The sequence below is a fragment of the Aspergillus terreus genome, genomic scaffold (genome assembly GCF_000149615.1).
Source record: "Aspergillus terreus NIH2624 scaffold_3 genomic scaffold, whole genome shotgun sequence".
Classification (NCBI taxonomy): domain Eukaryota; kingdom Fungi; phylum Ascomycota; class Eurotiomycetes; order Eurotiales; family Aspergillaceae; genus Aspergillus; species Aspergillus terreus.
Window position 1 is genome coordinate 983,339 of NT_165926.1, and position 18,416 is coordinate 1,001,754.

The following is an 18,416-nucleotide window of genomic DNA, read 5'->3' on the forward strand; positions in this document are numbered from 1 at the left end:
GATTGGGGCCCAGGAGAGGCGGAAGAAGATCCGCTCTCTGTCTCTCTCGATACGGTATAACCGAGAAAGAGGCAGCACCGGAAACGGCAGAGATAGACTAAGATATGTGCAGTATCTATTGTTCCTACATGATAATCCATGTTCGTCTTAAGAGAATTGATCGTGTGGGAAAATACTCTTTATCAAGAGACCATTGGTCCCAATAGAGCTCTACTCCAGACGGAGACTCCCGATTCTAGAACCACATCGTATGTCTCAGCATGTCTCATGGTAGAAGTGGATATTATCCCCTTGACAAATTCTATCAGCCATCACATAATTGCCCAAATATCCCTAGAAGCTCTATACAAGAAGGCCGTCCACTCGGCCGAGCACGACACTCGAAATTAAAAGAAAAGCAACGAAAAGAAAGGAAAAGAAAAGAAGAGAAGAGAAGACATCCAGGTCGGGAATCAGACGCACTCAAATAACGCCATCTCTGTCCGTGCGGTGCTGTATACAATGCCGGCCGTCTACTCCGGTGGCTCAATCATCTCCGCCGATGGCCGTGCATCAGCTTCCGAAGCCGCCTCGGATTCCGTGCTCCATTCCTTCTCCGAACTCGCCTTACTCGACTGCGTCGGGAGCTGAGCCGGCGCGGGAATGACTCGGACACCACCAGCCCGCGTGAAGAAATCCTCCGTTCGGAGTCCGCGAACATCCTTCGGATCGACAGACGTCATCTGCTGTCCATCTGACTTCTTCTGTCGGATCAACTCCCGCACGGGCACCATCGCCGCATCGCGACACGCTTCCTTGATATCACTACCGGACATGCCGGCCATCGCCTTGACCAGATAATGGAGGTCGAAGTTCTCACGGTCGATCTTCGTGTCCTTGAGAATCAAACTGAGAATGCGGAGTCGCTGAGCCGCCGGCGGAAGCACGACGGGGAACTTCTTCGGCATCCGTCGCAGAATCGCTTCGTCGATATCCTGAATGCGGTTGGTGGCGCCCAGCACGACCACTCGCTGGGGTTCACCGAGCGAATTGGCCGAGGTCAGTCCGTCCCAGTGCGTCATGAACTCGGCCTTCACCATCCCGCTGGCCTCGTGCTCTCCGCTCCGTCGCGTGCCAAGAACAGCATCGATCTCGTCGATGAAGACGATCGATGGCTGCAGCTTCCGGGCCAGCGAGAATACCGCGTTCACCAGCTTATTCGAATCACCGTACCACTTCTCCGTCAGGGTAGAAATATGCAGATTGATAAAACAAGCGCCACTTTCGTGGGCTAGCGCCTTGGCGAGCATGGTCTTTCCGCACCCCGGAGGGCCGTACAGGAGGACACCCGACGGAGCGGTCAGAAGCGACGACGTTGAGGCGTACAGGTGCGGCATCGTAAGGGGGTATATGACGGATTCTTTGAGCTCCTCGATAATCTCGTCCAGGCCACCAATGTCCTCGAACGAAACGGCAATGTCGTCAGGGGCGACAACGTCCATGGCGATCGCCTGTTCATATTGGTTCAGAGTGAGCTCGCCGCGTTTCTGTCGCCGACCGCGCTTGCTACTGTTACTGCCACCTCGTCGGGGCGATTCCTCCTCGGACTCGTCGCCACCGTCGAGTCTTCGTAGAATGGCAGCGGACTTCCGACGCTGTTCCTCTTTCTTCTGGCTCTCGGGATCGAAATCAAGACGCGAGAGGAGATAGCGAATGAGAAAATATGCTGAAGCTGACTGTGAGGAAATATTAGCGTCGTCCGCGTAGTCATTTAGTTTCTGTCTGCGGTGGGAGACGTACTGTGCCCGCTACCATGACCAGCTCTTGTAGGAACTGCTGCCACCGGGGGCCGCGCGCTGAAGCCATGACGAAAGAGGGTCAGGTGCAACGGCAATGACCGGTCAGACAATAAAAAGAGTATCGTGTCAGATGGTGACCCGGCCAGACAAAGACAACGAAGACAGCAAGCGATGAGATAGAATAAAATTGCTTGAGTCGGTGATGATGGGAGACGTCAGTTCGGCTGTCGGCGAGTCGCAGGTGTGGCGTTCCATGAGTGGCTTTGCCGACGGTGTCACATGTTCCGCCCGACACGCGGTTTGTTGTGGTAGTAGTCTGTACTCCGAATGCCTCGACCACCATTATTAGCGCACATCATCAACCACACGCCTACCGAGGTATATATACCAGATTCATCCAATATGCCCAAGCGAAAAGCGACCTCCAAACTCTCCGGTCTCATTGGTTCCGACGATGAAGATTTGATGCAGGTCAATGGCGTGCAGGAACGCGACAGCGAACCTCCTGCAAAGAAACAGAGAGGTCGCCCCCGGTCAAAGTCGGTTGAAGGGAAACAGCCTGCAGCCCAGAACAAAAGAAATACTACTGCGCCCACGACGGGAGAGCCTGCGACGAGAAAGTCGACGCGCCGAGGGAGACCCAAGGGGAGCCGCAACTCGGGACAGTCGGACGTGCAGGAGATTGTCGAAGAAACACAAGATATGGGAGGATACGTGCAGGAGGATGCGCCCCAGGATTCGGAACCAGCGCCCATTTCCAACGATGAGCTAGACGGTCCCCAGAATGTTCGCCGACCCGTGAAACCTACAAAAACAACGAAAGCGACAGGCGCGCGTCGCGGGCGCAAACCCAGCATCGAGAAACAAGTCAAAACGGATGGTGAATTTGAATATACGCCGACGAGTGCTCGGCAAGCGAAAGCCGCGGTGAACGCGAAGGCGAAGCCCGAGCCCAAGGGGCCGCGACGGAGAGCTGAGACCGAGTCCGATCATGATATGTCAGAAGCCGAGGAGCCAGCAGCGGAAGTCGTCGATGAGACTATGATGGATGAAGATGTGAACGAGCGCCGAATCTCCTTCGCATCCCCAACCAAGCGCAATTATTCAATTGGACGGACGTTGCAAAGCTCCCCGTCGAAGAGGGCGCTCGGTGCGGGTGGGGAAGAAAAGCCTACAGAGCCTGAATTGCGACGGCGAATTGGAGAACTGACCAAGAAGTGCGACACCTTGGAGAATCGGTATCGGAACCTGAAGGAGATCGGGGTTGTGGAGGCGAACGCCAATGCCGAGAAACTCCGTAAACAGTGCGAGGCAATGACAAACGGTATGTGCATACAGAGGGGTTTTATCTAGCACCTGCTAATTAGTGTAGCTTCCAACAATTTGATTGCTTCTCTGAAGTCTGAATTGGAAGCCCAGAAGGCTCTTGGCCAGCAGAGCCGTTCGCTCCAGAAACACCTCAAGGAGCGCGACGCCGAGGTCGCCCGATTGCAAACTCAAGTCGAAGAAGCAACCTCGCAGCTCTCTTCTGCACAGTCGGAAGTCAAGGCGTTGCAGACCAAGCTTGCTGCCGCACGAAACACTGCTGCGAGCCTTGAGAATGCGGCCCTGAAGGTCCCGGGCAGCGCCGTCAAGGGTGGTAATAACCGCGCCAACGCTGCCGCGAGTGCCGAAGCTGCCTACGCCGCCCAATTTGCGCAATTGAAGGAGGATCTTTACAGTGACCTGACGGGTCTCATCATCCGTGATGTCAAGCGCAACAGGGACGATAACATATACGATTGTATCCAAACGGGTGTCAATGGAAGTGAGTTTCTCATCAGACATATGTTCCTTGACCATATATTGACTCAAACAGCCCTCCACTTCAAACTGGCAGTTCCTAATGTGTCCTCCGCCAACTTTGAGTCGGCCGAGTTCCAGTACATCCCTCTTTTGGACGAGAACAGAGACCGGGAATTGGTTGATATTCTTCCCGAATACCTCACGGTGGATATCACGTTTGTCCGCCAGCAAGCCTCCAAGTTTTATACTCGAGTGATCGACGCGCTTACGAAGCGACGGGCTAGTCAGGCCAATTAGTCGGTGGCCTTTGTTTTGAGTTCATTTTGCATGACATTTAGGTGCATCTGGGAGGTTGGAGTTGGTCTGGAAATTTCCTTGGATAGGTGCCTAGTAATCATTATGCTGTTGACTGCTATAAAAAGCGAGGTACTCCACAGAAAGTACCCCTTACCTATGTAGTGTATGGTGTAGGTACCTACCACCCAGGTACCTACGTAAGTACCTGGTGCCACAGTGGGCGGTCCCGATTGGTTGCGGATCCCCCCAAGTTCCCCAATTCAGGAACGCGGAAAAGAACAACCTTCATCGACCTTGGAAGCTGTCATCACCTTTCTCCGTCGTCTCGAGGATGCTGCTGTCGTTGTCAGCAATTCCCTTTTTCTGTTCTTGATTGATCTCTTCTCTTTCATGGTTGTGTTTATTTTCCTACCATCTTCGTAATTCTTGTTCTTCTCGTCCCTCCTTTCCGCACCTCCTGACCCTGACCACCGCTCAATTGAACCTCCCAGCGGTAAGAAATCATGGCGCGTCTCGGTCGCGTTGGGTTTCTCACCATCGCGGTGGTCTTCCACCTCATCTATTCCTATTCGATCTTTGATATATACTTTGTCAGTCCGATCGTGAACGGAATGAGGTCGTACCGCGTCGAGCGGGAACCCGGAGTCGAGGCGCCGGCCAAGCGGCTTGTCCTGTTCGTCGCGGATGGTTTGCGCGCCGACAAGGCGTTTCAAGCATTGCCAGATCCAGATGAACCGGCGGATTCCACGCACACTGACCCAATCTACCTCGCACCGTTCATCCGATCCCGCGTCCTTTCCCACGGCACCTTTGGCATTTCGCATACTCGAGTCCCCACCGAGTCGAGACCCGGTCATGTGGCGCTGATCGCTGGGTTATATGAGGATGTCTCCGCAGTGACGACGGGATGGAAACTGAACCCGGTGAACTTTGACAGCGTGTTCAATCGGAGCCGACACACCTGGAGCTGGGGCAGCCCGGATATCCTGGCGATGTTCAAGGAGGGCGCCGTCCCCGGTCGTGTCGATGCGGACATGTACTCGGAGGAGGAGGAGGACTTCACCTCGGATGCGAGAAAACTGGATATATGGGTGTTTGACAAGGTCAAGGAGTTGTTTGCTGCGGCGAAGAAGGACCCGGAATTGGATGCGCGACTGCGGGAGGACAAGCTGGTCTTCTTCTTGCATCTTCTCGGAATCGACACGACCGGACACTTTCACCGACCTTACTCAAAGGAATACCTGCGGAACATCAAGCTGGTGGACAGTGGAGTCAAGGAGATTACAAAACTGGTTGAGGACTTCTATGGAGATGACAAAACGGCGTTTATCTTCACGGCGGACCACGGAATGAGTGATTGGGGCAGCCATGGGGATGGTCATCCTGACAATACTCGAACTCCGCTGGTGGCTTGGGGGTCTGGTGTGGCCCGTCCCGAGTACTACGAGGGTGACGGTCTATCCGGCCACGAGGATGGAGTTTCCGCGGATTGGGGTCTGGAGAGTGTTCGACGCCATGACGTTGCCCAGGCCGATGTTGCCGCGCTCATGGCATACCTGGTGGGCCTTGACTTTCCCACGAATTCTGTCGGTCAGCTGCCTTTGGAGTACCTCAAGGCTAGCCCGGAGGAGAAGGCATCCGCTACTCTTGTCAATTTGAAGGAGGTTCTGGAAATGTACCGCGTCAAGGAGGAGCAGAAAAAGGCGGTGCTTCTGCGATACAAACCATTTAAGCCCCTTGCAGGCACGTCGGCTATTGAAGCACAGCTTGAGGAGATAGAATCCTTGATTGCGAGCGGCTCTTACGACGACTCCATCGAGAAATCGTCCGCTCTATTGGCTACGACCTTGGAGGGTTTGCGATACCTCCAGACGTACGACTGGGTCTTCTTACGTACGATTGTTACCTTTGGATATCTGGGATGGATTGCATACGCTTTGACGACGGTCATCGATTTGCACGTCCTACGGGGCGTATCTGACTCGAACCGCACACTGACCAGCACGATCTTCTTCTCTTCCATCCTTGTTGCGCTCTTCTCGGTTCTGGTGTACCAGAAATCTTCTTGGCGATATTATTTATACGCCGCATTCCCCATCTTCTTCTGGGAAGAAGTCTTTGCCCGTCGGAAAGCCCTTGTTGCTGGACGTGAGATCCTATTGGGCCATGTCAGTTCGGCTAGCGGCTATATCACGTTTGGGGCTCAATTATTGATGTTTCTGGGCGTGTTGGAGGCATTGGTAAGTGCTGATGTGGATATGCTGTGGACGACAGCTGATGGTCTTGCAGGTCCAATCCTATTTCCAACGAGAGATTTACACTGTCTGCTTCATCCTGGGCGCTTTCTGGCCACTGGCGTACGGAACAGGATTCCTGAAGAAGAACAAGCTACTGTGCGCTTCATGGACTGTGGGGTGTCTTCTGATGAGCACCTTCACTCTACTTCCCGCTGGGAAAACCGAGGACATTAATATGATGTATGTGAAGTCTCCCGACAGTCTTCCGATCTTGGATGGCGACGCTGACTTATGCCGATGCAGAACGGTTGGGGCTCTGTTGATGTTCTTCACCGGCCTCCTCTATCTGCTGCTCGAGGACGATATCCTGGGGCAGACGGCAATCTCCAGCTGTGGATCGCGCACTGTTATGGGCATTCAGGTATGTCCCTCCTCCACAGGATGTTGTTGACCGATATGCATCGATATCCTAGAAGGGTAGCGTACTCCACATGGTCTGAGCGAAACTGATCGTCTGTCGTAGGTCGGAATGGTCCTGCTAGCCCTAGTAGTGACGAGATCTAGTGCCGCATCTCTGCAAGCGAAACAGGGTCTTCCCTTTGGTAATCAAGTGGTCGGATGGTCTATCCTAGGTAAGATTACAGGATCTTCCTTCGGGACTTATTGCCCCTGGAGGTCGCATGCAATTTCGGCATTTACTGAGTAAACTTCCTTGTAGTTGCTTCGCTTCTGCTGCCGTTCCTGCACCGGCTGTACCCCAACAGCCACTACCTGCACCGGTTGATGGTGATTTTCCTCACCTTCTCGCCGACTTTCATCATCCTCACCATTTCATATGAGGGGTTGTTTTACTTTGTGTTTTGCATGACGCTTATCACATGGGTCCGCTTGGAGCATGCCATCTACGTGAACACTGCCGCCCCTCGGGTCGTGCAGGGCTCTGCTGCAGGGTCAGATACTGTCACCGCGAAGAAGCCCGCCACGAAAGCCACCACGGTCGTGGAAGGCCACGCGTACGGATATCGCACGCTTAGCGTTTCAGATGCACGTGTGGCACTGTTCTTCTTCTACCTCCTCCAATCCGCCTTCTTCAGCACGGGCAACATCGCGTCGGTGTCGTCCTTTTCGATGGAGAGTGTCACCCGGTTGATTCCGGTGTTCAATCCTTTCGCGCAAGGCGCCCTGTTGATTCTGAAGCTGCTGATTCCGTTTGCGATCATCAGCGCGAATCTGGGGATTTTGAACCGGCGCCTGGAGGTCGCGCCGAGCGCGCTGTTTATGGTGGTGATGTCCATCTCGGACGTGATGACGCTGAACTTTTTCTACATGGTGCGGGACGAGGGCTCGTGGCTGGACATTGGCACGACGATCAGTCATTTCCTGATTGCCAGCTTACTGTGCACGTTTGTGGCGGGGCTGGAGTTTTTGAGCGAGGCTTTTGTTGGAGGCGTGGAGTTTGGCTCCGTGGACGCTGCTGTGACGGCGACGAATGGAGTGGTGGGGAATGGACGTGCCACGAAGGGAGAGGGCAAGTAGGCCATTGAGGCTTTGTATATTTGAATCTTTCATATAGAGTAATTGATGCATGGCGGCGTATGTTAATACTATAGATTTTTTGCTTTACAGATCAGTCTGGTGTACGGAAGAGATGGTCGAATGGCAGTGATGTGGACTGATCAGGAACTGGTCATCCCGAGAAGATCCTTTGTGATCAGACTCAGGCACTAGCTGGGTAGCCATGCATGATATATTCCTTTGTCTATATTTATCAGGGGATGGTTTTCTATGGCGGTGAAGCCAAAAAATCCTTTGATGAACATACAATAGGCAAGGACGAAACAACCTCGGCGTCACAAGCTTGCCAGGCCATGACATGACGCCAGCGTTGGCGGGGCAGAGCCTGGACCACAGAGTGACTTGGCTGGAACCAGGGGGGACGATCGTTTGGTCAGGAAGGACAAGGGAAGTGTCGCGATTCCCAAGGTAGGGTAGGGTAGGGTATGGTGGAGTGGGGATGGTGTTGCGGGGAAAGCAACCGAGCGGTTGGAACTGCGTCATCCGGGTTCGGCCGGCTGTAGAAGATACTAGTACGGAGTAGGAGTAGATACGGAGATACGAGCACCTACTCCATAGATGGAAGAAGGAGGGAGAGGCTAAGAGTGGTGACGTTGTGCGGGGAAGATCCTAACCCCAGACGGAAAGGAATGCGAGGGAGGCTCTTTCGGAGGGACGGTTATAAGTAAGGTATAGTAAAGTATTTCTTCAGGTGATGTGTGTAGTTCTGTGCCTGACATGATATATTCTGTCAATGACATGGTGATGGAAAACAAGATTCCGCATCTCCCCGTATGAGTGTGGCTGGAGTGCGGAGAAAACCCTGTAGATGGTGCAGGAGCTGAACCAGTTAGATGAGGATGGTGGTGTTGGATGTGCAGGATCCGGGGAGGGGAAGAGATGAACGGACGGCGTCGGAAGGTATCTCCGCTGGATGATTTTCTAGTCGGTTTTGCTTTTGGTTTTGCGTTTCTTGTAGTTTACTTCCTGATGCTGGGGGACCTTTGGGTCCAGATGGAGACCGTCATGGGACCAAACGGTGGATTGGGTCGGCGGACTAATGTTTCAGATGGATCTTATTTGGATCGAATACTTCAGTCAAAGGCGCGGATCGTGCTGTAGAATATCAATTAACGAGTACAATATCTAAAGTCATCCGTGTTGCAAGGGAGATATGGTGTACTCGATGTCTGACAGTGGAAATGTAGATGAGTCAGCTCAGTGGAGGTCACCAGAAGCTTAAGTGGGATTCATAGTGAGACATTCGAGGTCTCGACACGACTATGAGGATTGGGGGCGACTATTGATGATGATCATATCATTTAACCTCCTGCATTGACAGATATGTTGAGGTATATACCACGGAGCGTATCTATACCCAAGTCATGACACTACTCCAGAGTATGTACATCGAGTCCATACTATCCCGACTGATGTGAAACGCCAGATCAAGTGCATGGGAGACTCGGAATCCTCGCTAAAGCGGACCCTGGGGATCCTCTCGCCCAACCGGCTTCTCCACATCGCCGTCTAGACGATCCTCAATTGTTAGGTAGGGATTATTATTAGGCGCCTCCATGGACGGCGATGATGGTTACCTGTTCATAATCATACTAATGCCAGTCACCATTTGCCACTCCCCGCCCCCATAGTCTCCCATCTTTTCTACAGTAGTAAGAGGATTATTACGGAGTACTACCGTTTCCTAATTAGTCTTGACCCAGACAAAACTCCCGTAGGAAAATCCCCTAACTTTTGCCGTTCCTGGTGGCTCCCCCCTCCTGTCAGACTTCCTTCTCCTCGCCTCGTGCCTTACCTGTTCCGTCCATCCCTCCCCCTCGTGAACTTTCCAACCATCTTACTCTTACTACTACTCTCTCTTCTTATTACCACCTATTATTCTGACTATTTCCCCAGTTTCCATCCATCTGCCCAATAGAAAATTCAGGAAAAAGAGAAAAACACATCGGGCAAAAAAGAAAGAAAAAAAAAGAAAAAACGTTTCTTTCTTTTCTCGTTCTCTGCCTGGTATTCTCGTGCTTCTTCATTTCGCTTCTCTTCTCCTCCGTGGCCTTTCATAAGAGACCGTATTTTCGTTTCTCCTCTGCTCTCTCCGCCCGTCCCAAACTCCCCGGTCTCCCTCGCCCCCGTCGCTTCGTCGCCTCGGTCGCTACTCCTCCTCTGCATGGATACATTTGGCCATGAGCACGACCGGTGAAAATCATACAGACTCTACATCCAGACCTAGCCCGGCCCCCAGTGCCACGGGCTCAACGGGGACCTCAGGAATCACGGTGCGAGCCGGCCCCAACGGACACATGAGTTTCAGAAGGTGCGTTTTCATTGTCTCTTTGGCTTTTTTTCTTCCAGTCGAATCTCAGGATGCGATTCACGTCGCGTTAATTCTCTCCCTCTGCGTTTTCTCCCCTATTCGGGTCGCGGGGCCGTCGTGGCCATGAGGAGAATGCGCACGAGGGGCGATGCAGAATCCCCGGGAAACCCGGGGATGCGCATCACGGTCGAGGGAGAAAGAAAAATTTCGGTCGGAGAGAGTTTACAGAGGTTAAGATCATTTATCTAATCGGTGTTTAAAACAGGCAACGTGCGTCGCGCGCTTGTGAGGTACGTTTCTCCTCGTTCTGCTGAGGTCGACGCGACCTGTGTGTTGCGAGCCTCGGCACCTCGGCTCACCACAGCTGCTGCACCATGCGTGATTCAGCTGCGGATAGCCGCTACACAACGACGCTGAGCATCCCATCCTCTATCGAATTAATGAAGCTGACCTAGTTCTTTCTTGAATACAGACGTGCCACGCTCGTAAGGTATGAAAAATTTTTTTTCACTTTTTACCCTCACTGTTCCCTGTTTCGCCGACCGAACGCCCCTGCGGAGCCACGCCACTAACCAACTCTCCACTAGGTTCGTTGCGATGCCGCCAGTCTAGGCGTGCCATGCACCAACTGCGTGGCCTTTTCCATCGAGTGCAAGATCCCCACACCGAAACGCAAAAAGAATCAGAACAAATCGAAGGAGACGAGCGGGTATGTAGTCGAGGGTGGAATCTCGCGGATGCGACCGGTGCTGATGATTCGTGCCCAAATAGATCCGAAGCGGGCAGCGAGAGGCCCCCGACAAAGCAGGAAGAAGAAGCCCCCGCAGCAGATGGCAAGAATGCCTTTGGGTACCGCAGCAATCGCATGGCTGTCGACGGCATGCCCGTCACCACCCTGTCCGATCAGCAGGTCGCCGAACAAGCTTCTCAAAATAACACCTATGCCCAGTTCATGAAGCCCAAGTTCGCCCGCGCCCCCATAAAGGAAGCCGGGGAGGGTCGCCTACCTGGGCGAGTCGTCGAATCTGTCGCTCCTGGTGCAGGATCGCCATGGAACGACCGATGTCGTGCACTACCCCCCTTCCACATCCGTGGCTCGCGCTCCCGATTGACAGACTTGGATAACCTGGAGTTGGATATACTACACCAACGTGGTGCATTTCTGCTGCCACCCAAACCGCTGTGTGATGAGCTCGTCGAGGCCTACTTCAAATGGGTTGCCCCTGTCGTTCCCATCGTGAACCGCAGTCGCTTCATGCGCCATTATCGGGACCCCAAGAACCCACCATCCTTGCTTCTTCTCCAAGCGATTCTTCTGGCCGGATCGAGGGTCTGCACCAACCCCCAGTTGATGGATGCGAATGGCTCGACCACCCCTGCGGCCATGACTTTCTACAAGCGCGCAAAGGCGCTGTACGATGCCAACTATGAAGACGACCGTGTCACCATCGTTCAGGCTTTGGTTCTCTTGGGCTGGTACTGGGAGGGCCCGGAAGGTGGGATCCCCATGAGGATGTGGTTCGAAGATGTAAACGGCGCTGACTCGAATAGATGTCACGAAGAATGTGTTCTATTGGACTCGGGTGGCCATGGTTGTGGCCCAGGGATCCGGCATGCATCGGAGGTATGGCGTCGCATGTCTTTCGCCTTTACATATCTAACTGTTCTCTAGCGTGGAAAGCTCGCAGCTGAGCAAGCCCGACAAGCGACTGTGGAAGCGCATCTGGTGGACCCTCTTTACGCGAGATCGATCGGTTGCGGTCGCCCTAGGACGTCCCATTGGCATCAACACAGACGACTCGGATGTGGGCATGTTGACCGAAGACGATTTCATCGAGGACGAGATCGACATTGCGGCCGAATATCCCCCGGATCCCGTGCATGTGCAGTTCTTCCTCCAATACGTCAAGCTTTGTGAGATCATGGGTCTTGTCCTATCGCAGCAGTACTCGGTGGCATCGAAATCACGAAGAATGAACGCTATGGACCTGACGCACTCGGACATGGCACTGGCCGATTGGCTGCAGAATTGTCCCCAAAGAAGTCTGCTGGCAGCGATCGCGGCACCACTTCTGGGCCGCGCTTCTCCACGCAAACTACTAGTAAGTTAAACCACCCGGGCGGCTCTCACCACGTCTTTAACACCTGTGCAGCACCACGCTATGTCTCCTGCACCGGGCACACATGCCACCGGCGTCTTCTGTTCCCAGCAGTTACCGCGTGGAGGAGATGGCGTACCCATCACGCACCATTGCCTTCCAAGCCGCCGGAATGATCACTGCCATTGTCGAGAATCTGCAGACGCACCAAGAAATACGCTACACCCCGGCCTTCATGTATGTGCCCGCCCACCAGTGTGGCTCTTCTGATACTCACCAAGTGAACAGTGTCTACAGTCTTTTCTCGGCTTTGATTATGCACGTCTATCAAATGCGGTCCTCAGTGCCTACCATTGTCGCCACCTGCCAGGAAAGAATCAACATCTGTATGCAGGCCCTCAAGGATGTGTCCAAGGTTTGGCTGGTGGCAAAGATGGTCCACACGCTGTTCGAGTCGATTCTTGGAAACAAGGTTCTGGAAGAGCGACTCCAGAAGGCGGCCGGTAGAAGACACCAGAAAGTCCGGCCGGAGGCCAATCAGCAACAGGCCTTGAGAAGACCCGATCCGCCGCCCAAACGTAAGTTCGACGATATGGATATCGGTCTGCCGAATGGAGGACCAACGCCGCCGGTGTCGTACGAGCGATCACGGCCTCAAACGCCCGCCGTGACGCCTTCCCGGGAATTGAGCCAACCGGGCTTGGGGGTGCCCCAGGCATCCCCCACGGCTCACCGGGACGGAGGCCCTGGCAACTCTCGGGCCAACACCAGACCGACGACTCCCTTCAATGGCCAGTTCTCCCTGCCGGCTACGCCCCCGGATCTATTCCTTGTCACGCGTACTTCTCCCAATCTGTCGCCGTCTCTGTGGGAGAACTTCCAGCCTGATCAGCTATTCCCGGATGGCACCGCGATCTTCCCCGAATTGACCTCTCCCCAGCACAATGCGGTTGATCCCCAGCTACAGATGCAGACTCAGCTCCAGACGCAGGGGATAGATCAGCGGATGATGGGGCAGCCGGTGCCGTCGCGCAGCATGTCAGGGACACAAGGCAGTCCCGAGTTGCTGTCAAGCATGCCTCCGGGCATTCCCTTACAGGGACAGCAACCGCCACAGATGTTTGGCATGGAGCACCAGGGATCGTGGCCGATGCAAGGCCTGGAGGCAACCCTGAGTGCTGCAACCGTGGATCCCGCCAACCAGGATGATAACTGGAGTAGCAGCTCTCGTAGCGGGCCGACCGCGCCCACGACTTTGAACGTTGAGGATTGGTATGTTGGGGTGTGAGACGTGGATTTGTTTTGTTCTTTCATACTGACCGTTGGCTTCTGTGTTTTAGGTTCCAATTCTTCGGCATTAATGGCAGCTTGGGTGAGATGGCGACCTGATGGGAGGCTGGAAGTCCCACATGCGCTATGGTTATGAGTGGATTGCGATGGCTGTACAACATGTTTTGCGTTCTTTTGACTCTTTCCCGGACGGTCACACCGGGGCTCTGCTCGTACGTGTTTAATGGATGACCTGGGTGAGGATTGGAGTCTGGATGGGGGGAGTCTGTATAGCGTTCTGGACCTCGTGCATATTCTAGTCGAGTGATGACACGAAGACTTGTATATAAGGATGGAATGCGAAGACTGTCCATGATATCTCTTTGAAGTTGGCCTACCGCTCTAACTGGCAGCCACCCCACAACAAGCAAAGTCATCATCTGACCAACCCTCCTACGCGCTAAAATTGCAGTGTTGAACAGTACAGCATAATATGCGATACAGTAATGTCAATACAGGCCGTCCTGTACAGGTTGCCAGGGCTTCACCGCCTATACAAAATTGGTATAGTAATCAGCCTCTCCACCTCTGTCGTGTAGTTAGAAAAGATCGGAAATCCTACTAAAAATGGGGTTAAGATAAAAATTCTAAAAGAAGTTAATTTCTCGCTAAATTTAAGATAAATTTGTTAACGTAGAACAGTGGAATGGAACGAGATACCTACTAAGTTAGGTAATTGAAGGAAACGGGTGAGGTTAGTAATGGTAAGGTAAAGCAGGGCGCTACGGTGGCTGCTAGCGACTACCTATGCTGTTCCTTACGTTATCGCATTGCCCACTAACTAGTTGTTTACTGTTCTACCTAAGTACGTACACCAACAGTATTATAAAGGATAAGAAAGAATAACTAACGAGTTAATGTCTTTATTACTTAAGACTCTTCGCTTGTGAGTAGGGTGTTATATCCGTATCGCAGATCTATGGTCTGCTCAGTATCCACTCCACAGGCTCTATAATATAGTCGACTTTAATGCCTTCCCATATACTTATATATATTTTTATGGGGAGTCGAACCATGGTTGTTGCCCCGCAACGGAATTACGTAGACATTTTGCTAAAACTACCTATATATGCGATGCGGCTCAGACGTAGTGAGGCTCTAGGTGGGGACATGACGCACAGAGTAGACTGGTATATTCTCTCAAAGGAGGCCTAGGTTTGTTCCTTTCTCTTTTACTTCTTTTTTCTTTCTTCGTATTTTATTTTTATCAATTACTTTACTTTATTTCCCTATCCATGTTGTTCTTTAATATATCTTCCTGGGATGGCTTATTTTTCTTCACCGTTTGAAGTACGACAAGAGAGAACCAACACATATATATAAAGGGATATGCAAAGCCTAGCTTCCTCCAAAACCCATCTTGCTGAGGCTTAATTTCCGTGTTTGCTGTGAGCACATGTCCTACACGAGAGCACAAGATCAGCGTGCAAGCCCACATCATGTCTTGATATCTGACTCTGACTCACCTCCTCAATGCTCCCCTGGACATAATAGCGGATGACAGATACTGTCTGTTCCTGACCCAGGCGAATGGCTCGTGCAATAGCCTGGGTCTCGACACTAGGGTTCCACTGCGGCTCAACGATGAAAACCCGATTCACCGACTGTAGATTCAATCTGCATCATAGTCAGCTTCTTGTTCTTCTGTCTCACGTTGAGTAGAGTAGCCTACCCCACACCACCGGTTCCCGTCGTCATGATTAGAACAGCAACTGTCGAGGTCGTATTGAATTTGTCAAGTCTTTCTTGGCGCACCTGTGGAGGGGTTTTGCCGTCGATACGTAGGAACAGAATATCAGCCATTCTCAGGTGTTTTTCGACAAGGTCCAGTGTTCTTGTCCAGCAGGAAAAGATAATACTGCATGCAGTTAGCTTGATTTGCACGCCTAGGGTCTGGTACAAGGTACCTCTTCGTAGTATCCAAGCTATCCTGAACATCAGAGACGAGCATATTGATTTTGGAGGAATACCCGTCGGGTTGAAAGACACTGTCGTCACTGCCATCCGCTTCATCACCTGTATTCTCTGATCGAGAAATCCCACCTAAAGAACTGCACAGTGGACAATGCCGATTTTTCTGCAGCCCGTTCGTGACTTGCGAGCAGTCGTCACAGAAAACGTGTTTGCAACCCTCCACAAATCTGCTCGTGCTGCTAGGGCCTATGATAGGCAAGTGCTGTCGACAGCCCATACACCGTGCCACACTGTCCCGGGTGATTGAGCAAATGGCGTCAGTCTCCTCGTGGACCATGTTCCTTCTCGTCCATGAGAACTGGCGCTGGTAGGTTCCATGGTTGCAAAAGCTTCTAAGCTGCAGGTACATCTGGAACATGCCAACTGTCGACCTGACTCCGCGATATTCCCCGGCTTGCTGGACGATAAACCTCTGCATCACCTTCCTAGTCTCCTGGTATTGATGCCGCTCTTCAGGAGTAAAATGGACGACTCTTGTTTCCTCTTGCTGGCGGGGGATATCGACACGTTCAATTGTTCGCCGGATACAGATTGCTTCTAGAAGTAGAGACAGCCGGTGTATGGCGATTTGCTTCGTTTTATGGTCTTCGAATGGGCCCATGATCCAGTGGCGGAATGCACCGTGAGCGTCAAGTGGCTTTATCCGCATAAAGGCCAATAGGGCGCCTAAGTCCATTAATGTGTTCTGGATTGGCGTGCCGGTAAGACACCAGCGAGACCTGGCTGATACACCCAACACTGATCGATAGAACGTCCTGGCCTGATTACGGATAGTATGTGCTATCTATCATTAGTACTGTATGTCTTGAAGGAGCGGTCCGACTCAAGGTTACCTTCGTCCAAAACCACGCGGTACCATTCCACTCCATGCAAAGGGCTGGGGTGACCTCTGTCCTGTTCGATCCCGTATTCCCTTGCGATCGTGTTATAGGTGGTGATGACAATTTCGAACTGTCCAATGTCGGCCAGATGCTGTTTCCTCCCACGTCCATGATATTTCACTAACTTAATGCTGCCATCTAGATGTCTGTCAAAGTCAGCAGAGACTGCGTCATTGATTCCCGGACTACTTACTCCTCTACTTCTCTCATCCAGCTATTGATCAAAACTGAAGAAGGTTAACTCCTGAACGACCAAAAACACTATAATTGACACTTACTGAGTGAAGGAACAATAATTAGAGTCGCTCGGGATCGTTTCTTCCCAAGACCTTCAAGTTGCGGACTTGGCTCAATCGACCATTGATGTGCATCCTCGATTGTCTTACAAATTAGTGCCAGAGTTGTCAGAGACTTCCCCATCCCCATTTCATCGGCCAGGAGTCCACCTCCGCTCTCGTCACTTGGTTCCTGGCGTTTAAATCTGGTTATGGCGTGACGATACCTAGGAGTTGTCAGCTAGCCACGGCAAGATGGGATGGAAATCTAACACACCATGTCTCTCCATCGATGACCTCCGGTTGCCATAGCCGGTATTCCTGGGGAATGTTTCCATTTTCGCGTTGGGTCATGAAATCCAAGGCCTCCTCCTGATGCCTGTGTTTCAGAAGTGACCGACATTAGCACGCCATGTGTGGCTGAAAAGAATGGAAAGAACGTACGGGTACAGTGGTCTTGTCAACCTCTCAACCCCTCCTAGTCGCTGGAGCCCGTCTGCTCTCCGCAGGGAGCCTAAGAGACCCGTGATTGTTTGTTGGAAGTTCTCAGCTTGGTGTAAATTGCCATTGAAAATTTCCGCGGCTTGGGTGTCTTCATCCTCCGTTCCTGACTCATCCATTTTTTCATCAAACTGCAGAAGATGCGGGTTGTCATAGTCTATCCCCTCCCGGAGCTCATTAGGCATCTGCAGATAGAGCTGTTTCTCTGATAAGTCTGCTCCCACTCTGTCGCGCGCAGACGCTGGTCCATAGACATTGATCTCCACCGCGAGCTTGGGGTTTGCCGGACTCAATATTGCGCTCTCCAGGGCGGCGAGGTTGACCACGGCTTCGAATTCTATAGAGGGCAGGTTGACGATGTCTCTTAATGCGTTTGTAATCCCACGGGAGAAGTAGCCCAGTTTCGTACCGTCCAAGAACTGTAGAAACAGGGCTTCCGGCGATTGATGTAGGCAAAAGGTAGATGTATTCTGGAAGCGGGATCCTTCACTACTCCGAAGCTCTCTGACTTTCAAGCTCAAGAGTTGTCCACTCCCAGCCAGCCTTACATTTGCTGGCAGGATCTATTGTCCGTGTACTCAGTGGATATGTCTGAAACATACAAGACTGACAGGAGATATATAACTGACCATACCATAACAGACTGTACGCTCGGAAGAAGAGGCCCCACAATCGATTACCATCGCCACCGGATCCTGCTCTCTTGGAGGTGGCATGAACAAGTCCCACTCCATGTCGTTGGGGGTTGTATGCATGGCCGAGAAGGCATTGCGAGGGGTATGTAAGGCCGGAAGAGGAGAAGTGTATGGCATCGCAGTCAGCCCAAATGGACCGACGGGAGGTTTGTCGGTCCTTGTATTCTACAGCATTAGCTAGAGTGAACCAAATTGTACCCTATGCGTGAAGCCATACCCTGCATCCTCGGTTGGGAAGAGCCGCCTCCGAGCCCAGAGGTGGGGTTCAACGGCGTCGGGTATCTCGTTATCGTCACTCCAGCTTGCAGAGCCGAAGCGCCTTTTGACTGACATGATCACGAAAGAGGTAATCGTGGATGATAGGTTCCCGGTTTCCAGGGTGGGATAGGTATACTCTGCCGCGACGATATCGCAGCGGATTGCGCGGGGAAGGGTCAATCCACACAACGACAGTGAGGCTGAATGAGGCTGAAGAAAATGTTGTACGACTCGCTTGCAGCTTCACCGCCCACTCTCCATATACAAATTCGGTATAGCTACTTGCCCCTGCACCTCGCTTATAACTGCACAGTCGGGAAGAGGTCGAAATTAAGCCTATAATGAGCCCAATTTAGTGGATAGATTCAAATAAACTGGAGTCCCTGGCACAGTGCAGGATAAGCGGTACATTATACAGTAT

General features: G+C 52.3%; 5 protein-coding genes across 5 annotated transcripts; 3 read left to right on the forward strand and 2 right to left on the reverse strand.

The window, feature by feature from the left end:
- Positions 1-512: 512 nt before the first annotated feature.
- On the reverse strand, positions 513-1,845 carry ATEG_02240 (protein-degrading AAA family ATPase MSP1; the record flags this gene model as incomplete). The annotated part of the gene is made up of 2 exons (XM_001211418.1): positions 513-1,715; positions 1,780-1,845. 2 exons carry the CDS (start codon positions 1,843-1,845, stop codon positions 513-515), a joined length of 1,269 nt encoding a protein of 422 aa, XP_001211418.1.
- Positions 1,846-2,180: 335 nt separating this feature from the next.
- ATEG_02241 (putative chromosome segregation protein (Pcs1)) lies at positions 2,181-3,860 on the forward strand (the record flags this gene model as incomplete). The annotated part of the gene is made up of 3 exons (XM_001211419.1): positions 2,181-3,102; positions 3,151-3,585; positions 3,637-3,860. The coding sequence occupies 3 exons, from the start codon at positions 2,181-2,183 to the stop codon at positions 3,858-3,860; spliced, it is 1,581 nt and encodes a 526-aa protein (XP_001211419.1).
- A 503-nt stretch (positions 3,861-4,363) lies between these two features.
- ATEG_02242 (mannose-ethanolamine phosphotransferase MCD4) lies at positions 4,364-7,633 on the forward strand (the record flags this gene model as incomplete). Its single annotated transcript, XM_001211420.1, has 5 exons — positions 4,364-6,100; positions 6,150-6,337; positions 6,401-6,518; positions 6,621-6,729; positions 6,816-7,633. The coding sequence occupies 5 exons, from the start codon at positions 4,364-4,366 to the stop codon at positions 7,631-7,633; spliced, it is 2,970 nt and encodes a 989-aa protein (XP_001211420.1).
- Positions 7,634-9,852: 2,219 nt separating this feature from the next.
- Positions 9,853-13,815, forward strand: farA (CeGAL family transcription factor; the record flags this gene model as incomplete). The annotated part of the gene is made up of 10 exons (XM_001211421.1): positions 9,853-9,983; positions 10,249-10,273; positions 10,456-10,473; positions 10,571-10,692; positions 10,755-11,479; positions 11,535-11,607; positions 11,656-12,085; positions 12,285-13,354; positions 13,423-13,454; positions 13,703-13,815. The coding sequence occupies 10 exons, from the start codon at positions 9,853-9,855 to the stop codon at positions 13,813-13,815; spliced, it is 2,739 nt and encodes a 912-aa protein (XP_001211421.1).
- Positions 13,816-14,749: 934 nt separating this feature from the next.
- On the reverse strand, positions 14,750-18,070 carry ATEG_02244 (uncharacterized protein; the record flags this gene model as incomplete). The annotated part of the gene is made up of 10 exons (XM_001211422.1): positions 14,750-14,812; positions 14,878-15,028; positions 15,084-15,269; positions 15,319-16,165; positions 16,219-16,404; positions 16,545-16,768; positions 16,819-16,920; positions 16,986-17,605; positions 17,645-17,894; positions 17,955-18,070. The coding sequence occupies 10 exons, from the start codon at positions 18,068-18,070 to the stop codon at positions 14,750-14,752; spliced, it is 2,745 nt and encodes a 914-aa protein (XP_001211422.1).
- Positions 18,071-18,416: the final 346 nt, after the last annotated feature.